General features: G+C 44.1%; 1 protein-coding gene across 3 annotated transcripts in view; it reads left to right on the top strand.

Annotated features, from left to right (window-relative positions):
• CNGB3 (cyclic nucleotide gated channel subunit beta 3) overlaps positions 1-25,864 on the top strand; it is a 226,683-nt gene that overhangs the window by 128,957 nt on the left and 71,862 nt on the right. For all 3 annotated transcript variants that reach the window (XM_073550539.1, XM_073550538.1, XM_073550540.1), the window contains 3 exons: positions 1,483-1,533; positions 10,511-10,597; positions 17,301-17,365. In XM_073550539.1, coding sequence (XP_073406640.1) covers positions 1,483-1,533; positions 10,511-10,597; positions 17,301-17,365 — 203 coding nt within the window. The remainder of the gene's footprint in view (positions 1-1,482; positions 1,534-10,510; positions 10,598-17,300; positions 17,366-25,864) is intronic.

Below are 25,864 nucleotides of genomic sequence, written 5' to 3' on the forward strand. Positions count from 1 at the left end.
ATCTTCTATTGACACCGCTCCAGTCCCGTGGCACCATCTTGTGATGGTAACATCCTATTGTCTGGAAGTCGGAGGTAATGGTCACAAGCTCTCAATGCAAATCTATGAAAGCCAGAATGAAGCTCTCATAGACTTGCATTGAAGAAGAGTGACCACTGGCTCGCTGTAACAAACACTGGAGCGATCTGGCAAGTGACAACCTGCTGAAGACTGGCCAAAGTGGTAGAGATAGAAGGTGAAGTTGGTGGCACGTAAGTATAAGACTAGGGACAAGCACCTTAGATTTAAAGCACCACTCTAGTGCTGCAATAAAAGTGGAGTTGTGTTTTAATAAATTACCCCCTATTATTTTCAAGGTGCCTAGTGTAATGTTCCTTCATATTTAGAAATAAATGAACCCAGGAGGTTAAATTTCTGGGTCCAAATGTAAAATTTGTAACAGCATCATCCTTTTTTTCAAATAGGGAATATCATAGGAGGATTGGCCGTAGTGATCACAAACCAAGTCCGAACATAATCTTAGACCAGGAGCTGCCTATATTATTCAACTATTTTATTCAATTCAGTTGAATCCAGTGCCCACCCTACAGTAGTATCCACATTTGGGAAGACAATGAGGCCAATTCATCAAAATTTTTAGGCCCAAAAAGCTTTGAAAAGTAGTAAAATATTTGCGCAGCGCATAGTTGTGCTTTCATGTCACTTTACATCAGCTCTGCCAAAATGGTTAGATCGCTGGAGAATCCGGTGGTGGTCAGGGCTTGGCCAAGCTCCTTGTCGAATTCATCAAATCTGCTGACCTTTTCTATTGGCAGCATCTCTGGCACAGTGCATGGAGGCACACACCACTTAGTAAAGTTGCCAGATACTTTAAATGGCCTGTGCCTCGTAATGAATTTGGTTCCGTGTACTCTGTCAAGACGAGGTTGCGCTACAGCAGTCTTGATTAATTAACACCATAGTTTCTATTACCTTTCATTGCTGACATTGGCACCCTTCACTCACAAGCATCCTGAGGTACTGCATATGTCTAGTACATCCAGGAATATATATATAAAAAGGGAATCTTGTAGCCATCATCTTGCTACGCTCTATTAAACAGGTTTACATGGTTGACTTATCACTCCTTGACGTCATGTATAACGAGCGTTGGGCAAAGAGATTGTTAGGATCTTAGTCCAGCGAACTCTTCACCACTCTATGACCTGAGTCTGGACCAGATCACAGTGTACCTCCTCCTACCTGCTGGTATAGCCGACACTTCTTTTCATACAAGGCACGACACAACATTATGTGTGCACCTAACTGCAACAATGACATCATTCCAGGCCTACTAATCAGAAAAGGCAGCGGGGATACCAACAGGTAGTATCAGGTTTGCAGGGCTGAAGGGCAGCGGCGCCAGGCAACCAAAATGGCCACAGTAATATTAATCTTTTTGTTCAGAGCTATGGTTAAATAAAAACTTACTTTTCAATTTAGACAGAGAGAAAACAAACAAGGAAAAACTACTGGGAATCTGCAAAGTTTCGGGTAAGTAATTTAATAAGTAACTAGTAAATGTATGTAATTTCCAGTGGAGGATGAACTTATTATAGGAGCCACCACAATCCAATAGAGCTATCATGGAGCACATGTGGAGATGAGGGTTTAGGTCTGCAATAGTCTATTTCTCAAAGATAAATAAGAACCTGCCAAAAAGAAGTAGAGAACTTAACCCCAACAAATGAAGCACCCACCAAAAAATAATGTCAGTTAAAAACTAAAATACAGTTGACAAAAGACATCCTGATTAGAGCTGAATAGATTGATGTCAGGAGGATTGAGTTTGAGTCAAATTTTTCTGAAATTCGCGCTTTTACGCCAAAAAAATTGATACTGTTTCCCACACTGCTAAAGCATCAGGGAGCGGGCTAATATTATTTTGCACTGCCATGCAGGCCTCCCCATGATGCTCTGAAGCTATGACATCTGTTGTATTATCATACCTTGTACAGTAGTGGTCAGTACCTGGGACATCACAGATCAGTGGTTCAATTTGTGCAGCAGAGTTGTTTTCTATGTCCAGAGTCACTGGGTAAGGCCACATTCACACGTTCAGTATTTGGTCAGTATTTTACATTAGTATTTGTAAGCCAAAACCAAGAGTGGAACAGTCAGAGGAAAGGTATAATAGAAACATAGGCCCCACTTATGGATTTATCACCCACTCCTGGTCTTGGCTTACAAATAATGAAGTAAAATACTGACCAAACACTGAATGTGTGAATGTGGCCTAAGTCTCTCTCTCCTTTGTAGAGTGTAAGCTCATATGGTCAAAGTGGTCCTCTCTCACTCCTGTAGAGTGTAAGCTCTTGTGGTCAGCGAGGTCCTCTCTCTCTCCTGTAAACTGTAAGCTCTTATGGTCAGCGGTATCCTTTCTCTCTCCTGTAGAGTGTAAGCTCTTATGATCAGCAGGATCTCTCCCTCTCCTGTAGAATGTAAGCTTTTATGGTCAGTAGGGTCCTCTGTCTATCCTGTAGAGTGTAAATTCTTATGGTCAGTGGGGTCCTCTCTCTCTGTCTCCTGTAGAGTGTAAGCTGTTATGGTCAGCAGGATCCTCTCTCTCCTGTAGAGTGTAAGCTCTTATGGTCAGCAGGGTTCTCTCTCTCCTGTAGAATGTAAGCTCTTATGGTCAGCAGGATCCTCTCTCTCTCCTATAGCGTGTAAGCGCTTATGCTCAGCAGGGTCCTCACTCTCTCTCCTGTACAGTGTAAGCTCTTATGGTCAGTGGTGTCCTCTCTCCAGTAGAATGTAAGCTCTTAAGGTTCATAGGGTCCTCTCTCTCGCCTGTAGAGTGTAAGCTCTTACGGTCAGTAGGCTCTTCTCTCTCCTATAGAGAATAAGTTCTTATGGCCAGCAGGGTTCGCTCACTCTTTTCTCCCCACGTGTATTTTCCAAGTAATTGCAAGCTTTCCATTGTTCAGATTTGAGTGAGTTTACTGCCCCAAATCGAATTTCAAATTTCAAAAGAACCGCTAATCTCTAAACCTTATCCATCTGTGACTGCTGAATTTAAGTATATGTCCCACAGTCACAATCGCCAGTATTGTTAATGAAAAGGGTTGCATTCGCACTCACAAATGTTCCAACTCTGAAAAGGCAAACGGTAGAAATCCAATCCTGCGTAATTTCTTCACAAACCTACTCACTATCATTACTTTTAAATGTGGTCACTGTGATATTACATAGCATGGCCAAACATTGGCATGTATAGCTCTAGCCTAAGGGATAAGCCCACTATTTTACAACTCACAGCCTATGTTGTAGTTACAGCTGTTTTCATCGTTCTGCTAGTCATCATTGGACATGGTCACCAAAGTTGTTGTAGACCATATGTCTTAGCTGAGTTCCTATAATTTAATAGTACAAATAGTTTTACCTACAACTGAAGATAATTGTTAAATGTATCCTCTCTTCCTGGAAATAAGGCATTGCGTCAGCAAGAAATGCTGGGAGATTCCAATTCTGGAGACTACAGCATTGTGAATGAAACTCTTGATAAAATGTAAATCGTGATTTAGGGTTGAGGTAGTGGTAAATTCATTTCCCAAATGTACAAACTTATTGAGCTTTTCTTTTGTTAGTCCATTCTAAATGTAAACTGAAAAATGATTTTGCAAAGAGCAAATCCGCTAACCTAGAAGTGATTTCCTCTGCAGCCTGAGTCATTAACACATGAATATCTATGACAGCTTGGTTGATTAATACATGAAACCTGATTATTTGGCCCATTTTTGAGTATTCACATCTTGACAAGCATATGCAGATATTCATGTGTTAATAATGACTTAAATAGAATAACAAATCTTATAGCGGCCAGTCCGCTTGTTGACGGTATCAATAGAGGAGAAGATTGGAAAATATAACCTGAAAAATATGTAAATATCACATTCCATCAACTCAACCAACTACATTCGAATGCTAAGTAAGATAAGCAACCACTGAAAGCAAGGCTTTTCAATATTTCCCTGCATAATACTTAGCCTCATTGAGACTCAACCATTTTTTTTTAATGTTTGTTTTTTTCCAATTTGCCTTCAAAGATCCATAACATTTTTAATTTCTCCATCGGGGTCATTTCTTGCAAAACAACTTGTAGTTTGAATGACATCACCCATTTTAGGCCGGGGTTACACTTACAACTGCAATGCGAGAAACTCGCGCGAGTCTCAATACCCAGCACTGCCGCCAGCACTCGGGACCAGAGCGCTCAGCTGCATAGAAATACATGCAGCCACACACTCCCGTCCCAAGTGCCGGCGGCAGTGCCAGGTATTGAGGCGAGAGACTAGTGCGAGTTTCTCGCATTGCATTTGCAAGTGTGACCCCGGCCTTAGCAATATAATACACTGAAAGACTGGAAAAATGTTTCAAGGGGAATGGAATTGGGAGAAAAAACTTGACATTCCACAGTTATTTTGTTTTTGGTTTAAGGAGATTTACTTTGTAGTAAAATGACCTGGTAGTTGTGTTCTACGAGTCAGTATGGCTATAGTGATAACAAGTTGATATATTTTTATTTTACTATATCGGAAAAGGTAGCAAGAAAAACAGCACTCACTCCATCCTTCTTTCAAGATGTGATTTTAATCCATAAAATTGATTACATTGATATTTGCGGAGGTGCAGCTGTCAGGGGATTTTTTTCATGAACAGTGAGACCTGCCAAACTACAGCCATTTCACGCCTTGATGGCGCTTCTACGGGTCCATAAAGGTTAGTGCCATTACAACACTTCCTTTTGTGCAGAGTGAAATAAGGGGTGTGATTAAATCAGTGAAAACAATTAACATACAATTAAAAAATACAACTGTATTTTAATTGTTTTCACTTGTCAATATCAATGCAACCAATTTTATGGATTAAAACCACATCTTGAAAGAAGGATCAGGTGAGTGCTGTTTTTCTTGTTACCTTTTCCAATATAATACATATTGTTTAGGCATGCACCACCCAGAAGAGATCTGGCGAGGCTATTTCTGAGGATTTGGGTTGAAATAACACAGAAAACAAGTGACTTGGTGCCTGGAATAACCCTTCTTTTTTAAAAAAAAATAAGTAATTTTTATTTTACTACTTAAACAAATCAACTTTTTTTCAGTCGCTATATTTTGAGAGCTATACCTTTTTTATTTAGTGTGTGATGTTGTTTTAGTGGTTTTCATTGGGAGCATTTTGGGGCCCAAAAGCTTCTCCGATCTCTTTTTATTCAATTTTTTTTGGGGGGGAAGTAAAGTGACCAAAAATAGTGATTCTTTCCACTATTTTTTTGTTTCAGCACTCATCTTATGAATATTTTGATCTTTTATTAGTTATATAGAAACGCAAAAAATGTTTTTTTTTATTTTGATATTTGGATTTTTTTTCATAGTTTTTTACATTTGTTATTGGCGCTTTAGTGGGGGTCTCAGGACCTAGAATCCATCAACCAACACTATTGAACAAGGACTATAATAACATAACAAAAAACGTTTAAAGCATAAATGCACTTTCAGACAACTTTTAGATACAGCTGTTGTGTGTACACATTAGGAATAACACTATTTCTGGCCATTATATGTTGGGATGGGCAAACCCGAACGGTAAAGTTTTAGGTCCATACTGAGCACCTAGTGTTTTCCAGTAAGTCCATGTTACTGCTCAGGTTCGGCAGCCCAAACAAAGCTTGATAAAAGGCTGCAGTGCAGCCAATTAACAAGCTTTATTATGTGGGCAGTTAGTGCTCAATCACAACCATATCAAGTATTGGTGTGGCTGTGATTGGCTGGCACACACTGTGTTAAAAAAAACAATGTCCACACTATTTTTGATAAACAGTGCAGGCAAAACCGGCAGCTACTGTCTGCAGTCCCCAGCTTTGAGCCCCATCTTAGTTGGTTATAAAAAAAAAAATGGATCTCCATACCATTTTTAATTAAATAAAATAGCTTAAAAAATTGGTATGGGGTATCCCCCCATTTTGACAACCAGCCAGCCTAAAGCAGACAGCTAGGGGCTGGTATTCTCAGACTGGAAAGGAGCCATAGATATTTGCCCACCCCAGCCTAAAAAATAACAGCCCACAGTCACACTAGAAAAGAGGCATCCATTATATGCGCCAATTCTGACACTTTGCCCTGCTCTTCCCACTTACCCTGGTGAGGTGGCAAGTGGGGTAATAATTTTGTGCTTGATGTCAGCTGTTTTTGTTCGCTGACAGCAAACCCAGAGGTTAGTAATCAAGCGCCGTCTATCAGACACCCCCACTACTAACCCAATAGTCAAATTTAATAAAAACACAGACACAGAGAAAAGTCTTTTTTTAAATAAAAACTACCCGACCCTTGTCTACCCTTTTATTCAATAAAAATAAAAAAGCAAAATTATACTCACATCATCAATCAATTATTGTCCACATCCCATGATGATCTGGATGGTTCAGTGATGCAACCACTCTCCACGCCAGCCAGCTTACCCTGAGCAGAGTGTGAGAAGCTCTGACTGTGACTGACGGTGATGTAAATAAGCTTACCGCTGGTCACTGCAGCCATGTTCTCGCACTCAGCTCAGTGTCTCCTGGATGCATGGCCTTGCTCAGCTACAGTATGCATCCAGATTTAGCTGACTTGGGTTTTTCATGGGACAAATTGATTATTAATTATGGACAGGTGAGGAATATTGTGTTTTGGTTTTTCTTTTAAAATAAATGGGTAAAAGAGGGTTAGGGAGTTTTTATTTCAATTAATGGACTTTTCTCTGTCTCTGTATTTATTAAATTTGACTATGCGGTTAGTAATTGGGGTGTCTTATAGATGCCTCTCCATTATTAACCCCTGGGCTTAATGTTAGTGGCCATAAAGCAGTTGACATCAATCCCACAACTTTTACCCCACTTGCCATTGCACAAGGGCAAGTGGGAAGAGCCAGGCAAAGTGCCAGAATTGGCAGATCTAATAAATGGCCCTTTCTGGGGCGGCTGCGGGCTGCTATGTTTAGACTGAGGAGGGCTAATATCCGTGACCCTTTCCCAGTCTGACAATACCAGCTTCTAGCTGTGTACTTTAGCTTGGTTGGTTGTGAAAAATGATGGGACCCCACATTTTTTTTATATTATTTATTGAAATAATTTTTGAAAAAACGGCATCTATTTTTTGATAACCAGTCAAGATAATGCTGACAGCTGAGAGCTGCAGCCCGCAGCTGTCAGCTTTACCTGCACTAATTTTCAAGAATACAGTGGCCCCCACGGCATTTTTTATTTGATTTATTTATTGCCCAGGCACTGACTGGTGAATACTCTCATCATCTTATGCCTGCTTTCGCTGCTATCAACGAGACCATGTGTACAATGATGAGAGTAGTATTCTCATCAGCCTACGCTTTTGATTGGTGGTAACTTCTTTACTGCCGGTCACAGCTGCTGGCTCACATGCTGTCATATGTGTGACAGCGTGGGAATCGCAGCTCTCTTACCGCTGGTATCGAACTTATCGCCAATCAGAGCAGGTGTTTCTCACGCTGCCACACAGTTGACAGCGTGGGAAATGCAGTATATTCTGGTTCCCCAGTCATTTGAATGGAGCCCGGGATCGAGTTCGAGTACCGTTCTGGTACTCGAACTAAACTTTTCTTTAATGCATGGCCATACCCTACAGACTCAAACATCTAGAAGTCCACCATCACTAATTAGGTGTCATGTATCCTGTATTTTTAGCAGTTTTTACCTATGCAATAGACACTCAGCATTTTCTTTTAGCATGTTTCACCTCTTTCTCCCTTTGCAGGCTTGCAAAGGCACTGCAGACAATTTTGATAGCTTTTTGCAATTTTTGTTGAGTGAAAAATGAGTGCAGGAGGCCAAAGTGTGAATGAAACAGATGAGCGAATTGTCTGAAAATGTAATTAACTGACTTCAGCAATTTTTTCACCAAAATCTGATTTTCAATGCTGGAAAGCTTGTGATTGCTCAGAAAATACATGTGGAGGAGGAGAGAGAGGACTCTGCAGACCATGAGAGCTTAAACGCTATAGGGGAGAGAGAGAGAAGACCCTGCTGACCATAAGAGCTTACACTCTACAGGAGAGATAGGACCCCACTGACCATAAGAGCTTACACTCTACAGGAGAATGAGAGAGAGGACCCTGCTGACCTTAAGAGCTTACACTCTACAGGAGAGAGAGAGAGGACCCTGCTGAGCATAAGCGCTTACACTCTACAGGAGAGAGAGGACCCTGCTGACCATAAGAGCTTACATTCTACAGGAGAGAGAGGACCCCACTGACCATAAGAGCTTACACTCTACAGGAGAATGAGAGAGAGGACCCTGCTGACCTTAAGAGCTTACACTCTACAGGAGAGAGAGAGAGGACCCTGCTGAGCATAAGCGCTTACACTCTACAGGAGAGAGAGGATCCTGCTGACCATAAGAGCTTACACTCTACAGGAGAATGAGAGAGAGGACCCTGCTGACCTTAAGAGCTTACACTCTACAGGAGAGAGAGAGAGAGGACCCTGCTGAGCATAAGAGCTTACACTCTACAGGAGAGAGAGGACCCTGCTGACCATAAGAGCTTACATTCTACAGGAGAGAGAGGACCCCACTGACCATAAGAGCTTACACTCTACAGGAGAGAGAACAAGGACCCTGCTGACCATAAGAGCTTACACTCTACAGGAGAGAGAACAAGGACCCTGCTGACCATAAGAGCTTACACTCTACAGGAGAGAGAACAAGGACCCTGCTGACCATAAGAGCTTACACTCTACAGGCAAAAGAGAGAGAGGATCCCGCTGATCATAAAAGCTTACACTACAGGAGAGACAGAGGCCCTGCTGACCATAAGAGCTTACATTAAGGTCTCAATCACACGTCCATGTTTAAATACATACGTTAAAAATATGGTACCGGTATCATGAGTGTTGTGCATCAATGTGCATCACTGTGTCATCAGTGTTTCTCGTGGATGGACAAAATAAATAAACTACAAATCTTCTCTTATCTTTGCAATCATAAACATGGACAGCGCACGGATTGTACGCTGATGCCATCTGTGTGCTGTACGTGTTTTTCCCAAACACAAACATGCATGTAGTGTCTTTGAAAAAAAATGGATACTACGTGTACATGTAACATGGATGTCTGAACGATGCCTTAACAAGAGAAAGAGGAGCCCACTGACCATAAGAGCTTACACTCCACGGGACAGAGAGGGAGAACCCTGTGATTTTAACAGCTTACACTCTACAGGAGAGAATTACCAATAATTCTGGAGATGGAAAATGACTCTACTGTACAAACAGCGCTCCACTGGAAACCGGTGATCTGTGATTTCCCCAGGTACTGACCGCCACAGTACCTACAAGGTATGGTAATCTGCTAGATGTCATAATAATAATAATAATAAATTTTATTTTTATAGCGCCGACATATTCCGCAGCACTTTACATTTCAGAGGGGATAAGGGGAGAATGAAAAGTGTCAAAGAGACGTTTCGGGTTATTGGACAGTGAGGTGATGAGGGTGTTGAAATAGGTTTGTTTGGAGAGGTGAAGGGCAGAGTTGTATGTTCTAAGCATAAACTTAAAATGGATGAAATCTTCGTGTAGATTGGATTTTCTCCACAGACGTTCGGCGCACCTGGAGCACCGCTGCAGGAAACGTGTTTGCACCGTGTGCCAGGGTTGTCGCCGTCTGTGTTGTGGTGTTCTATTTATAGGGGGTGCAAATTCATCCAGGGCAGTTTGAAGTGTTTCATGTAATGCTTCAATGCAGAATCAGGACATGAGAGGGAGGAGATAGGGGCCAATGAAGACTGCAAGTTCTTCATAAGTTTCTGGGTGTTAATGGCCTGTATGTTTCTATAAGTCTGGACAGTGGGGGTGACCTGAGCAGCCTGGCAGTTCTTTATAGAGAATGAAAGAAGAGGTCATAGCTGCAGGGCATTATGGGGAGGTCCACGCCACAAATCAAAATTACACTAACCCACTCTCTGATGTTTTAGCAGTGTTGGAAATTGCTGACAGGCAAGTTTTTTTGTATTTTTTGAGAACCGTGAATCAAATCTCAAAATGTTTGAATTTGCTTTAAATTCAGGAAATTCAACTCAAACTGGATCCTTCATGGATCTTAAGGAAGCATATTTATCTGATATATTATATAGTGTCCTACCTTTACTTGTATTATTCTTTTAGTTTCACTTTAATATTTAAAAAAATCTTTTTGGTAGAATTGCAAGAGGTCCAGATATTGAAAGCATAATTTCAGCATTAAATTGCATCCATAGCACGGTCATTTGCTAGTGACCTAAAGCAGAGATCTTTATGAAGACTTAAAGGGGTAATACTAATGAAATAAAGTGGGATGTTCAGCAAATCATTCCAGCTTTCCCAGATCATTATAGGTTAATTGAATGGATCTCATGGTGTGAACATCAGAAATACGTCAACATAATGTCATCTGGTACTAAACAGTGTTGTGTTGTTTCACAGCTTGATGCAGCATCTCTTTTACCATTCGATGCTCTGTCCATCGTCTTTGGATACAAATCGATGTTCAGACTGAACCGATTGTTGAAGGTAATCAAATATGGATGTTCCTATAATAGCTGTACGTTATTGGCTTTAATCCTGCTGAGAAAGAAAAGAAACATTTTGTGTCTTTGGAATTTAGTCACCATTGACTACATTTTACATCATTTACATTGTTCACCACCTAGACGCAAATATTTTTGCAAGATCCCCAAAGCCTTACTTGCCCCTGAAAATTCATTTAAATAATAGGGTTATTCTAGCGATCTTTTATTGTCTTCTTTGATGAAAAGGGTATTCCTGTCTCCAAGATCCTATCCCAATATGTTCAAGATGTAATAATAAAAATAATAGCAAATACCTCCCATTAGAAATGTAGCATAGTTCTTCTGATTTGCTATGTCGCTTACCCCATGTGCAGGTCATCGCAGTAGGGGCAGGACTGTGCGTAGGGTCTTTGACTCTGCTCCGGCCCTTCCGCCTGCCTCTGCTGTTTGTATCTGTCTCCTTTTTTAAAATTTGCACAGGGGCTGTCCTTGCCATGGGTGGCGCTTGTGCGAAATCATCTCTTGGCGGTCTTCAGTAAAATGGCACCTGTGACTGCACATGCACAAATTGAGATCTTAGCTTATCACTGGGCTAAGATCTAAACCTGCGCATGTGCAGTCACAGGTGCCATTTTACTGAAGACCTCCAGGAGATGAATCTGTGCATGTGCCACCTTTGTCGAGTACAGCGTGGGGGAAAAACTTTAAAAAATGAGTCAGTTACAGAGACCAGAGTCAGGCGGAGGGGCCGGGTCAGAGTTGAAGACCCTACCCACAGTTCAGCCCCTATGCACCAAAAGGTTATTACACACAAACATCAAATGCAGATTAAAGAAGAATCAAAAAGCGTTTTTTTATACAGTTGTGACCAAAAGTATTGACACCCCTGCAGTTCTGTCAGATAATACTCAGTTTCTTCCTGAAAATGATTGCAAACACAAATTCTTTGGTATTTTTATCTTCATTTAATTTGTCTTAAATGAAAAAACACAAAAGAGAATGAGGCAAAAAGCAAAACATTGATCATTTCACACAAAACTCCAAAAATGGGCCAGACAAAAGTATTGGCACCCTCAGCCTAATACTTGGTTGCACAAAATTTAGCCAAAATAACTGCGACCAACCGCTTCCGGTAACCATCAATGAGTTTCTTACAATGCTCTGCTGGAATTTTAGACCATTCTTCTTTGGAAAACTGCTCCAGGACTTCATAATGCCATGCACACGGTCAAGCAGTCCAGTGCCAGAGGCAGCAAAGCAACCCCAAAATATCAGGGAACCTCCGCCATGTTTGACTGTAGGGACCGTGTTCTTTTCTTTGAATGCCTCTTTTTTTTCTCCTGTAAACTCTATGTTGATGCCTTTGCCCAAAAAGCTATACTTTTGTCTCATCTGACCAGAGAACATTCTTCCAAAACGTTTTAGGCTTTTTCAAGTAAGTTTTGGCAAACTCCAGCCTGGCTTTTTTATGTCTCGGGGTAAGAAGTGGGGTCTTCCTGAGTCTCCTACCATACAGTCCCTTTTCATTAAGACGCCGACGGATAGTACGGGTTGACACTGTTGTACCCTCGGACTTCAGGGCAGCTTGAACTTGTTTGGATGTTAGTCGAGGTTCTTTATCCAACATCCGCACAATCTTGCGTTGAAATCTCTTGTCAATTTTTCTTTTCCGTCCACATCTAGGGAGGTTAGCCACAGTGCCATGGGCTTTAAACTTCTTGATGACACTGCGCACAGTAGACACAAACATTCTGGTCTTTGGAGATGGACTTGTAGCCTTGAGATTGCTCATGCTTCCTCACAATTTGGTTTCTCAAGTCCTCAGACAGTTCTTTGGTCTTCTTTCTTTTCTCCATGCTCAATGTGGTATACATAAGGACACAGGACAGAGGTTGAGTCAACTTTAATCCATGTCAACTGGCTGCAAGTGTGATTTAGTTATTTCCAACACCTGTTAGGTGCCACTGGTAAGTTACAGGTGCTGTTAATTACACAAAAATACAGTATGTGTGTTTTTTTATTATTAATGTGGGAAAAGGAAGGTGATTTGAACTTGAACTAAGTTTTTTTAAAACTTTTTTTAATTTTCACTGTTCCTAATACTCCCCTTAGGGGACTTGAAGCTGTTATCATCTGATCGCTTGTGCTATATACAGCAATGCCACTGTATTGCTGTATATAGCAAAATTCACAGTCTCCTTTGGAACCTCAGCCATTGCCTGGGTGTCAATTGAGCTCCGTAATGACAAGCACAGAGGTCTCCAACAGATGCCCGGCCGTCATAGAAACCCATGGGCGACCCACGATCATGTTGTGGTCATCGCAAGTGCACGGGATGCAGTGACGAGACACGAGACGAATTGAACTTTAAGGTGTAACTTTTATATCTATGTATATAGATGCTGATAGGGGCTATCTTGAGCAACCAAACAAAATGACAGCAATTGTCCTTGTAGGAACCTAAATACAAGAATACAACGATAATGCGAACACGACTAACCCGGCAAAGGCCGGTCACTATAGGGCCGCGGTATGGCCGACTACGGGTCCTTAGTTATAATGTGTCACTTATCCTCTCCATCGTCCGGCGGCGTGTTTGGTGATGCTCTGGCGATGCAGCAGCTGGGCCCAGCCGCTCAGGATTTGGTGAAGGCTTTGGGCACTCTCTGGTGTGGCGCCCCCCGGCGGAGGCAGCGTGGTACCGCCTGAGAGTGGGAGGATGGAGGCCATAGTCCTTGAAAAGGGCCGGGCCACGGCTGTGCTGAGCGGCTGCAGGTAGGCCGCAGGTGCAGCCCCAGGCTGTGCTATGGGAGCCGCGGGTGGTGACGGACAGGCCACAGCGGCGGGCAACGGTGCGGCGGTGGCGACCACGGAGGGCGGTGGGCGGTCTGCAGCCGCGGACTGAAGCGGGGCGGCGGCGACCTGCAGCAGGCAGGCCGCAGCTGTGGGCTGGAGTGAAGCGGCAACGGCCGCGGGCTTGAGTGGAGTGGAGGCGGCCTTGGGCGACAGCTGGAAGGCCGCAGCTGCGGGCTGGAGTGGAGCAGCGGCGGCCGCGGTCAGTGCGGGCGGATGGTTGGTGTTCCTCTGCTGGACAGCTCGGCGCCGTCTCCCTTCCGCCCACAGTGAGTCTCTCTTCCATCTCTCCTGTCGCTGTCCTCCTCTCTGGCCTTGGTCGACAGCTCTGGCTCTGGCTCCCAGACACTCTCTGTCTCCTGCTTCCTCTCCCCCGGTCTGCTGACTCACTCTGGCTCGCGTCCTCCACCCCTTTTATATTGGCTCCTCCCCCAACCATTCTAGAAGTCTCTGCGGTCCGTCCTCTGTTCCTGTCCTCCGGAAACAGTCCCCCTAGGAACCTTAATGACGGACCCCTTGGTTCCGGCCCAGACACGAGGCGGGGACCCCTCCTCCTACAATGTCAGTGGTCTCCATCTCGGCAAGAGGTAACTGGCACTGTCAGAGTTTGACAGCAGCATTTCACAGGTTAACAATATCGGGGACTTAGCTCCTCTCCACCGGCAATTGTTAGAGGCAGGTCCTGACTATAACACACAGCCAACACCTGCCACTCCATACACCTGCCGCTCAATACACCTACGTCCGACTTATGTCATACATGTATGGCGGATGTCATGAAGGGGTTAGTTCTATTGTTTACTGCCTGTTTGCCTATGTTACAGGCCACTACGTCAGTTTTTCTTTGGTGGCCGATCTACTAAGTGATGATGAAGTGCTGCAAGCTTTTTACTATAGAACTTACTGTACAACACTTGCTCTGAAGCTTGCTGGAATTCTGGATCTGGCCATCTTGGACTCCGCTATGGCTCTTCTTGTGCTACAGAGGAAAAACTTCCTCTATGTGGAGCTTGGGAGAGGACACAGTGTCAATCAGAAGCATTTCGCCCCCAGCAAGAAGGAAGACGGCTGTCAAGAGACTCGTGTGCTGCTGAAAATATGAAAAACAATAAAGGACAACCCCTAAACTGGGTCCCTATGCATGACCAAACTCTGAGATATCAGATTCCTTAGGGGGCTTGGCATTATTTTTCAGACTAGTGAGTTTCTGCCATAATATATCTGGTCTAGACACACCTTTGCCACAACTTTGAACATTTGCTTTTTTCGTAAAATGGTCCTTTGATGATTTTCTGATCACAGGATCCTGAAACTATCCACATGATCGGTTGTAATCTGTGAGGGAAATAAGTATCAATTGTTCAATTCCTCTTCAGTGCCACTGCAGGAGAAATGAGGTATTGCACGGTTCCTGTGAAAAATAAATTGAGCTGTTCATGTAGCACAGGCAGGGCTGCCACTAGGAATTTCAGGGCCCCATACTGGCAAAATTTTGGGGGCCCTCTTGAGACTCTGCCCAGGCTCCACCCCAGCCCCGCTTCCACCCCTCAAACTGTCCACAGTCCCACTGTTCTCTCTTGGAAAAACTCCACTTTTCACCAATCGCACATTAACAGTTCCAATCACCAGATCATACAGTACATATAGCCAGCAGCTTTTGTTTTGGCCAAAAGATTTTTTTAAGCTGCCACCACGACAAGGTAGACTCTTTTGGCCGAGCGCTACTCTACTCTATCCTATTAATCATTTGTTAAAATATCCAATACAATTTAGGTATATTTTTATTTATTTTTCAATTTTTAAAATGACCAATAATATCACATACAAGGAACAAATACCATTGCACCATGACCAGACACCATATTACAACCACATAGTGACCTATAATACCACATACAAGGGACAAATACCTCCACACCATGACCAGACCACATATTACCACCACATAGAGACTGAATAATAGCACATACAAGGAACAAATACCGCCACACCATTGCAGGGCAACATATTACCACCACATAGAGACTGAATACTACAATACTAATCATAAATAAAAAAAAACACAATACTAATATCACCATAAGTGTCATTATACACAGGAGATCTGTACTTAGTATGCAGTGTCTGTGTACAGTGATCACTGGTGACATTATACACAGGAGCTCTGTATCTAGTGTCAGTGTACATTTTAATACAGTGATCACTGGTGACATTGTACACAGGACCACTGTATATAGTATACAGTGTATAGTGTCAGTGTGCAGATAATGCACTGACTCACCAGTGACGTCTCTAGGTGAAGTCCTTCATCTTCGCTTTTGATCTTTCATCCAGCACAGACGGCCGTCACTTCTTCCTGCCAGGGCTTGTCTCTGGAGGAAATAAAACAGTTATCTAGATCACAGCTTGCAGAACACATTACTTAATTTTTTCCCAAATTCTAAACTACACCAGATGAAGAAAAAAAGGTGACAGTGTCGCTCTGCACAGTAACAGGACCGCTTCCCCCAATTAAAACAGTATCCTCAAAAAATAAAGTAAATACACCACTGCAGTAATAATATCCCTTAATTAGCCCCTATAGTAATAATATCCCCCATCCTGGCCCCTGTGTGTCTCATTGCTGACTCCAACCATTTGTTCTCCCATCCTGCCCTCATGATTATCCATTCTGCCCCCATGTGATGTCCCATCCTGCCCCATATGATCTCCCCCTCCTGTCCCATGATTCTGCCCCATGTGTCTCCATCCTATCCATCCTGCCCCTTGATCCTGCACCATGTGTCTCCGTCTTGCCCCATGATCCTGCACCGTGTGTCTCCCATCCTGCCCCCTTGACTCCCATCCTGCCCCTTGTCTCCATCCTGCCCATTGTCTCCAATTCTGCCCTGTGTCTCCAGTCTGTCCCTGTGTGTCTCCATGTTGCCCCTGTGTGTCTCCATTCTGCCCCAGCAGGATGGAGACACATGGTCCATGTGTCTCCATCCTGCCAGGGAAACATATTGGCCGCTTTCAATAATAAAATAAAATAAAAAAAAACTTTCTTCTTACCTGGCCGCGCTCCTCCGGCGAAGATGCAGCTGCTGCTGTGTGAGCTGAAGGACCTGTGGTGATGTCATTGTCATGTGATCAGAGGGGGGGGGGGCGCTGATCAATGGTGAAGGCCTATGATGATGACATCACCACAGGTCCTTCAGCTCTTCCACTTCTGTAGCTCTCTGATGTCGGCCGCTGTGGCAGTTCTGCTGATGCGTGCACCGCAGGCCCGGCTGCAGCGCACAGCACTTGGAGCCCGATGACTAGAAGCACTGGAGCGGGGCCCCTGACCTGTGGGCCCCCTTCTGTACTGCTGTTTACCGGGCCCCACACAGCAGTCAGGGCAGTAATGCCCTGATGGCAGCCCTGAGCACAGGAACGTGATGGGTCCTCCAGAGCAGACATGCTTTGTCCTTTCTCCACTTGCTGTTTTTGTTAGGACCTTTAATGGAAATGCTGTAAATCGCATTTCTCAAATAATGTATTCAATAATGAGCTTTCGAGACAGACTGTCCCTTTAATAGTCCTACACTATATCCCAAAATTATAGAAAAAAAATGACAAATTACTATGTTCAGCAAAACCTTCCATATTTTTGCAAATAAGGTCCCTTGTATGCCATCTTCAATTGTGAAACAGTTTATGCATTTTTACTTAATGCCAAACTAAAATAAATCACAATTATGGCTTCAGTGTGTTACTCTCTAAAGGTTTTATGGATTTGTCCCAGTTTTCTGCAGTACATGACAGGGGTTTTGTTTGTGGCGTGTTATTATTTGTGTGGGTCTAATTGTTTCATTCCTCATTGTTTTCAGTACAGCACATTCTTTGAATTTAATGATCGGCTAGAAGCTGTCCTCAAGAGAGCTTATATTTACAGGTGAGGCATAAACTGTGAAAAGCTGCCAGAAAAGCATAATTTATTACACCGTGGAATAAAAATCAGCAGCTGTATTACTTTCCTGATAACCAACTTTACTTCATTTCCATTTCTTCTCCCCCAAAATTTACAATGTATAAAAAGAGCCTTTAAATTCCCTTAATAGAATATATTAAAAAGAAAAAAAAAATTGTAAAATCAACAGAATAGTCCATGGTCTGAAAACGTAGGACATGTCCCATACTTATACACACTATATTAATTTATTAACATTGCTAAATGTATTATACACATGAGATTAGTCAGAGATCACCGCAAGCCAGTGGTGGAGCATGGGAGAGGGTCCCATGTGCGGATGCCCTGGGCTGCATCCTCTTGCCCACCCAGCAGCCTTTAAACTGGATGATTATTGCAGCCACAGGCTGCTTGACACGTAGACTGGTGCCACAGATTCCTATGCAGAGCGCAGCAGTCAAGATGAGATTATTATTTTTCTTTTTTTTTTTTACAGGAGACTTTGTTAAATTCGAGACATCTTCCCAGCAGGACTCTGTTTCTCCTCAAAAAATTACAAATGAAAGGAGAGGAAATGAGCTTTGGAGAGCACAGAGCAGCCTTTGATATCTCAATTGCTGCTTATTTAGAGAGCAGCAGTCGAGATGACAAAAATATTATCTACTGCACTCTGCATAGTTAGCAATGGAGATGACAAAGCTCTCAGTATGATGAAATGAGCTTTGTCATCTCCTTCACTTCTTATGCAGAGCGCAACAACTTATGACAAAACTCTCGACTGCTGCACTCTGCATGGGCAGTAACTCGGATGACAGAGGTCGCTCTGTGCTTTCCATCGAATTGCCATCACTCCTCTCATTTGTAGTTTTAAGGGAATACAGAGAACTGTATTCCCTATATAAAAAAGATCTATGCTAATGACTTGTATATCAACTGTTGAATTGTAAAGCTCTGCAGTATATGTTGGTGCTATATAAATAAAGGTTATTATTATTATTATTATTACTAATGTTATAATAAATTTTACATTTTTACACACTCCCAAATTTTTTTTTATCCTCTTAATATATTGGAGTCATCATATTATACAGCACTGTGTACTTACAATTGCTCATTTTGCCTTCCTACCCAGTAAATGCTTCTCTTTTACATTAGGTCTGTGACGTCACCTGAGTAAAAACTGACCAGCTCAATACTTCTAAGCTCTATGTAGAACTAGGAAGTCTCTTTTCTCTGCATGAGTCATCCTCCTCTTCAACTCTTCCCCCTCCCCGCCAGTGACTTTACAGTGAGGTTGAATTGTATTTCTAATGACGACTCATGCAGTAAAAAGAGACTTCCTATTTTTACATTGAGCTTAGAAGAATTCAGCTAGTCTGTTTTTAATCACATGATGTCATAGACCTATAGGAAAAGAGAAGTATTTACTGGGTAGAAAGGCAAAATGAGCAATTGTAAGTAAACAGGACTGCAATATATGAATAGCATAAACATTCTGATGGTAGTGCTTCTTTAACTAGGGTTACATGTACCAAAGATCAGCTCACTGTAGAATGTTGATGACTCTCAGGTTCAACAGAGTACTACTTAGATCCTCAGACTTTTCAATCCCATCATAGAAAAAATCCAGCAGCTCAGAAATAATCCCATAAGAATAAATGTTTATTACATCGCAGCTAAAATAAGGTTTGAAAAACAGAATACCAGAAACAATGAACTGGCCTACAAGTCTCAGTAGGTTATGCCTTATTCATGGCCAACAGCTAGTTTACGAAGATTCCATATCTATGGATGGAGGAGGAATATCAGAATTGCAAACTGAGAAATACTGAATAATTTATTTTAGGTTGCCATGTATGTGAAACAACATTTGGCCACATGTGCATTTAGCTGACTTATATTTATAGTGATTGCACTATAAGCATGCACACACAGCCAAGCATGCATGCTTATTTCAATAGGAAAAGGGAAATAAGTAATTACCAGGTGTCATGATTTGCAGTCTTGCCCTGTCCTGTATTTTGTATAATATGTCATTTAACTTTCCTCTGGTTCATTTGCTGTAAATTAACCATGTCTCCTTCCCCCAATACTTGCAATGTCTTGTGATGTACCTGGACCATAATCTAATTTAGGCTTGTGTCAACAGCTAGTGGAACTTTGGCTATTGTTTTCCTAAGCAGAAGATAACCTACAATACACATCCTGTAGACTAAGTGGAGCCCTTACATTTCTAGAATCTTCTGATGGACCAAACCATTGAATAGTAGGTGTGACCCCTACCCCCCTTCAGATGGACTGATCCCAGGAGCCCTGACAATACATTCTTGCTTTAAGATCAGATGTGAGTTGGATGCTAAAAGAGAAGGACGAGGCTGTCTGAGGAAGCTTTGGCCTCTGTGTGATCGTGGTGGATTTCTGGGACTCTTAAAGGACTATGGTTTTGTGATCTGGCACAAGGATTGTCGGGAGGTGCCCCCGAATCAGTTTCCTGTGGACTTATTTTGGGACTCTGCAAATTACCTTCGTGTTGTTCCTGTTTTTTGGTCAATAAATCTGTTGGATTATTCCCAGGCCTGTTGTCCCTCCTTGCTCTGGAGAATACTCCCGTCACAAACTGGTGGCAGCAGTGGGATCAGAGCAGAAGGAATGGAGGACAACGGCCCATCAACATCTGGAACCAGCACCGCAGAGTACAAGAACTGGACTGCGGTGAACCTACAAACAAAGGCCCGTGAACTGGGAGTCAGCTACAAGGGACTCTCCAAGGAGCAGCTGATTGAGGCTTTGGAAGCAGTTCACCTGCAAGATGATGCTGAGGAAGGATCCTCACAGCAAAGAGAGGAAAGGCGGCAGTCGGAGGTAAATACCCAAAAAAGTCAGTGGGTTGTGTGGTACGAGGAGGAGATGGCCTTGCTGGGAGAAGAGGCTACCATAGAAGATAAGAGGGAGGTCATGCGCACAGCCAAGGAGAGGCAGCGCAGGATGGAGGAGAGGGCAATGCTGGAGAGGGAGATCACTTTGGAGGCAGCGAGAAGCTCCAGACAGACTGTACCCACAGCATCCCCCATGAGGGAACTCCCCAGAGTGTCCCGCAAAGACTTCAAGCCGTTTAATGAGGCTTCCGGTGACATTGAGGGCTTCTTCCTGGACTTTGAGCATCAGTGTCGATTAATGGAAGTCCCGGAAAGGGAGCGCGTCCGACATCTTGTGGGGCTCTTAGAGGGTGGAGCTGCCGCAGCCTATAGAGCTATGGACCCTCGGTTGAACTGTGAGTATGCGGAGATTAAACAGACTATTCTAGAACATTATGCTGTGACCCCAGACACTTACAGGACTCAGTTCCGTACTTTAGCCTGTGATGAGGAAGTGTCCTTCAAGATGTATGCTCACAAACTCAAACATATATGTCATCGCTGGCTGGAGGCAGAGGAGGCAATAACCTGGGAAACGTTCCTGCAGGTCATCCTAAAAGAGCAGTTTTATTTTAAGTGCCCCGCTGAGATCCGGGAATGGGTGCGTGAAAGGAGACCAGCAACAGTGGAGGAAGCTGCAGCTCTAGCTGATGAGGCTCTCACCATCAAGCCTCAGTGGAAAAAATTACTACTCAGGGAGAAAAACACTACCAGCCCCCCAACGCTGGCGGCCCCTGGTCCTTCTGCCTCCAATATTCACCATCCCACTAGACCATCAACTCATGGTGACCTTCGTGTGACTGTGCCTCGCATTACTCCTGCTCCACCTTTGGGACTACGACGTGGAGGAAGAATCCCAGAGCGCAGTTGCTATGGATGTGGGCAGCCCGGGCATATGCAATTCCAATGTCCAGGTGTACGGAGGCAGAACACCTACAGACCGCCTTTGCCTGTTCATTATCTACAGACCCCCTCACCTGGAGAAGAGATGGATTCAGTGCCTGATGACTTGCCAAGTGACTCTGATATCCTGGCTTCCCTACCAGGAGTCTATGGGGTGCGAGCCCCAGCCACCTGTTCTTCTGATCTTCAGCACAAACATCTACAGGAGGTCGTGCTGGATGGTCAAAAAGTTGTTGGCTTCCGTGACACTGGGGCTTTTCTCACCATAGCCGATCCCCGAGTAATTCAACCAGAAGCAATTCAAAAGGGACCAGGAATTGCCATTGAATTGGCTGGAGGTACCCAGAGATATATTCCAAGAGCGAGTGTGACCCTGGATTATGGCTTTGGGGCCAAACAATGCATGGTCGGTGTGATGAGCGGCCTCCCTGCAGACGTTCTTCTAGGAAATGATGTGGGGAATCTTCATTGCCACTTTGTCGGTGCGGTAACCCGAAGTCAAGCCAAGAGAGCAGCAAATGTGGACGTGTACAACCCATCCATGGAAATGAGGCCACCAGAACTGCCGTCACAGCCGGTGAGTGATTCTTCTTGTGGGGATAATATGAATGTTACCTGGGATAAAGTTCAGTTTAGACAAGAAGTGGAGACTGACCCCACCCTAGCTAGTTTTAGAGCTCGAGCTGAAATAGGGCAGCTAGGGGAGAATGGAGAAAGAATTATCAGAGAAAATGGACTTCTGTATCGGGTTACCAATGCCGACTCCCTAGATAAGCCCTGGACTTATAGCAAACAGCTGATTGTTCCTCAGAAATACAGAATTCCCCTATTACACCTTGCTCATGATATTCCTACTGCTGGCCATCAAGGCAAAACCCGCACCGAGAGGCGATTGACTCAATCTTTCTATTGGCCTGGGATTTCCCAAGCAGTGGCGCATTTCTGCCGAACTTGCGACATATGTCAGCGTAGAGGGCGACCCGGAGATCACCCAAAGGCACCCCTGCAACCGCTCCCTATAATAGAAGAACCCTTTCAAAGAGTAGCTGTTGATATCATTGGACCTCTGGCTAAACCAAGTAAATCTGGAAAGCAGTACATTCTCACTGTTGTGGACTATGCCACCCGATATCCAGAAGCGGTGGCCTTGTCAAGTATTTCTGCAGCCAAGGTGGCCGAGGCCCTGGTTACCATTTTCACCAGAGTAGGATTTCCCAGTGAGATCTTGTCGGACCAAGGCTCCCAGTTCATGTCAGAGCTGGTCCAGTGTCTGTGGCGCACCTGTGGAGTACGAGCGATCCGCACGACCCCGTATCATCCCCAAACAAATGGACTTTGTGAACGATTTAATGGCACTCTGAAGAATATGCTGAGGGCCTTCACTGACAGAGATTCAAACTGGGAGAAGTACCTACCCCATCTCTTGTTTGCCTATCGGGAAGTTCCCCAGGAGTCCACTGGGTTCTCCCCCTTTGAACTACTCTTTGGAAGAAAGGTCCGAGGACCCTTAACCCTGCTCAAGGAATACTGGGAGGGGCAAGTTGAAGATACAGGGGCCCCTGTTGTCCCTTATGTCCTAAAGCTGCGAGAAACCCTGGCCCAACTTGCTAGTTTTGCCCAGAGTCATGTGCGGATGGCTCAAACCAGACAGAAGACATGGTATGACCGTAAAGCACGCTACCGGGAGTTTGTAGAAGGACAACAGGTCTTAATGATTGTTCCCCATCGGCAGAATAAACTGCAGACAACATGGGAGGGTCCCTTCCGGGTTCTCAGAAAACTGAATGACACCAATTACCTTCTTGCTTTAGATGATCAGGGGCTAAGACAAAAGACTGTCCATGTGAATATGATTAAGGAGTACCATGACCGGACCCTTCCAATGATAGCAAGCTGTCGGCTAGCTTCAGAGGACGGTCAAGAGGATGAGGACTCCCTACCGGATCTTGTGGAAGCAGCGAGAGCCCCATCCACTGTGGAACAGGTTCCTCTGGGAGATCACCTGGATTCCTTACAGAAAAACCAGATGCTGGGAGTGCTTCAACAGAGACGTGCTGCTTTCTCATCCCAACCAGGTCGAACCACCGTCACCCAACATCATGTGGACACTCAGGGCATCCGTCCCATACAACAGGCTCCTTACCGGGTACCTGAATCAGTTCGAAACACCATGCAGCACGAACTGGAGGAGATGCTACAGCTTGGGGTAATCCAGGCCTCCCATAGCCCTTGGGCCTCTCCTGTGGTGTTAGTACCCAAGAAGGATGGGAGTACTCGATTTTGTGTGGACTATCGACGACTAAACGACCATACCGTCAGTGATCCTTACCCAATGCCTCGTATTGACGAACTTCTAGACCGACTGGCTGGATCCCGATATGTCACTATCTTTGATCTCAGTAAGGGATACTGGCAAATCCCTCTGACGGAGGAGGGGAGAGAACGGTCCTCTTTTATAACCCCCTTTGGTCTGTATGAATTCCTAAATATGCCCTTTGGAATGAAGAATGCCCCGGCCACCTTCCAGAGAATGGTGGACCAGATCCTCCGGGGATGTGGTGACTTTGCTTGTGCCTACTTGGATGATATCGCTATCTTCAGCCAGACGTGGGAGGAACATCTGAACCAAGTAGCCGTTATTCTTGACCTGCTTCTTGCAGCAGGCCTAACCATTCGACCAGATAAATGCCAATTGGGGATGGGTGAAGTCCAGTACCTAGGGCATAGAGTAGGAGGAGGGAAGCTCCGTCCCGAACCTGCCAAAATCCAGGCTATTAGAGACTGGCCTGTACCCCAAACTAAGAAACAAGTTATGGCTTTTTTGGGCACTGCCAGTTATTACCGAAAATTTGTTTCTCATTTCAGCACTGTGGCCAAGCCTCTTACCGACCTGACCAAGAAAACGATGCCCCGGCTGGTGATCTGGACTCCAGCCTGTGATGAGGCTTTTAACCAGCTGAAGGACGCTCTGGTCTGTGACCCTGTTCTGGCTGCTCCAGACTACAAGAGGAGATTCATTGTGCAGACGGACGCCTCTGCTTATGGACTGGGAGCTGTCCTCAGCCAGGTGAATGCAGCTGGGGACGAGCACCCCATTGCCTACCTCAGCCGGAAACTGCTGGACCGAGAAGTGGCCTATGCAACTGTTGAAAAAGAATGTCTGGCTGTAGTGTGGGCCCTTAGGAAACTAAGGCCGTATCTGTATGGACGAGAATTCACTGTCATTACTGATCACAATCCCCTCACCTGGCTGAACAGAGTCTCTGGGGACAATGGACGCTTACTACGATGGAGCCTGGCACTGCAGCCCTATAACTTTACCATACAGTATAGAAGAGGCAGCCAACACCAAAATGCAGATGGACTGTCCAGGCAAGAGGAGCCCTGAGTCCTGTCAGCCATGCCTGTGTGTACTTAACCAGTGACCTGTAGAGGTCCCTAGTACGTACACAAATTGGGAGGGGAAGGGATTGTCATGATTTGCAGTCTTGCCCTGTCCTGTATTTTGTATAATATGTCATTTAACTTTCCTCTGGTTCATTTGCTGTAAATTAACCATGTCTCCTTCCCCCAATACTTGCAATGTCTTGTGATGTACCTGGACCATAATCTAATTTAGGCTTGTGTCAACAGCTAGTGGAACTTTGGCTATTGTTTTCCTAAGCAGAAGATAACCTACAATACACATCCTGTAGACTAAGTGGAGCCCTTACATTTCTAGAATCTTCTGATGGACCAAACCATTGAATAGTAGGTGTGACCCCTACCCCCCTTCAGATGGACTGATCCCAGGAGCCCTGACAATACATTCTTGCTTTAAGATCAGATGTGAGTTGGATGCTAAAAGAGAAGGACGAGGCTGTCTGAGGAAGCTTCGGCCTCTGTGTGATCGTGGTGGATTTCTGGGACTCTTAAAGGACTATGGTTTTGTGATCTGGCACAAGGATTGTCGGGAGGTGCCCCCGAATCAGTTTCCTGTGGACTTATTTTGGGACTCTGCAAATTACCTTCGTGTTGTTCCTGTTTTTTGGTCAATAAATCTGTTGGATTATTCCCAGGCCTGTTGTCCCTCCTTGCTCTGGAGAATACTCCCGTCACACCAGGCCCCTATAAAACCATATTTTTTGTGCAAAGGAAGAATAAAAAATGTAAAAATGCAACATGTTCTTTTTTCTAATTTCGGGAGTGAGTCTTTATAACTCTATAGTACTTAGGTTATTTCCTGATACCTATGCAGGTGTGAATGAAACCTATTGTTTAAATCAGGAGGGGTTCTTTGTCACATGCATTTAAAAAAAAAAAATTGAAAATTTTTTTTGTATCACAGTTTGTATTTAAAGACAAAATGAATAATCTTGCATTTTTCACATTGGTCACTCGGGCTTTTTTAGATTCATTCTTCCCGTCAGTTTTCATCAAGCCTTCATATCATCCGACGCAGGATTCCAATGATACATAGCTGATTGTACAATCACAATAGGCGATGTCCCAGGTGACGCTGCTCTCTCTCCCTTCACAATGACCTTTGCACACGCTCATTAGATGATTTCATACAAAAGCTAGGGTTGGTGGTCTCACCATTGTGTCTATGTACATGTGTTGTTTCCTGAAACAGCAGGAAGTACAAGTCTAAAAATGTCCCAGTTTCCAGTGTGAAAATTGCCAG

The sequence above is a fragment of the Dendrobates tinctorius genome, unplaced genomic scaffold (genome assembly GCF_039654945.1).
Source record: "Dendrobates tinctorius isolate UK_male_01 unplaced genomic scaffold, ASM3965494v1 ptg000165l, whole genome shotgun sequence".
In the NCBI taxonomy this organism is placed as follows: Eukaryota; Metazoa; Chordata; class Amphibia; order Anura; family Dendrobatidae; genus Dendrobates; species Dendrobates tinctorius.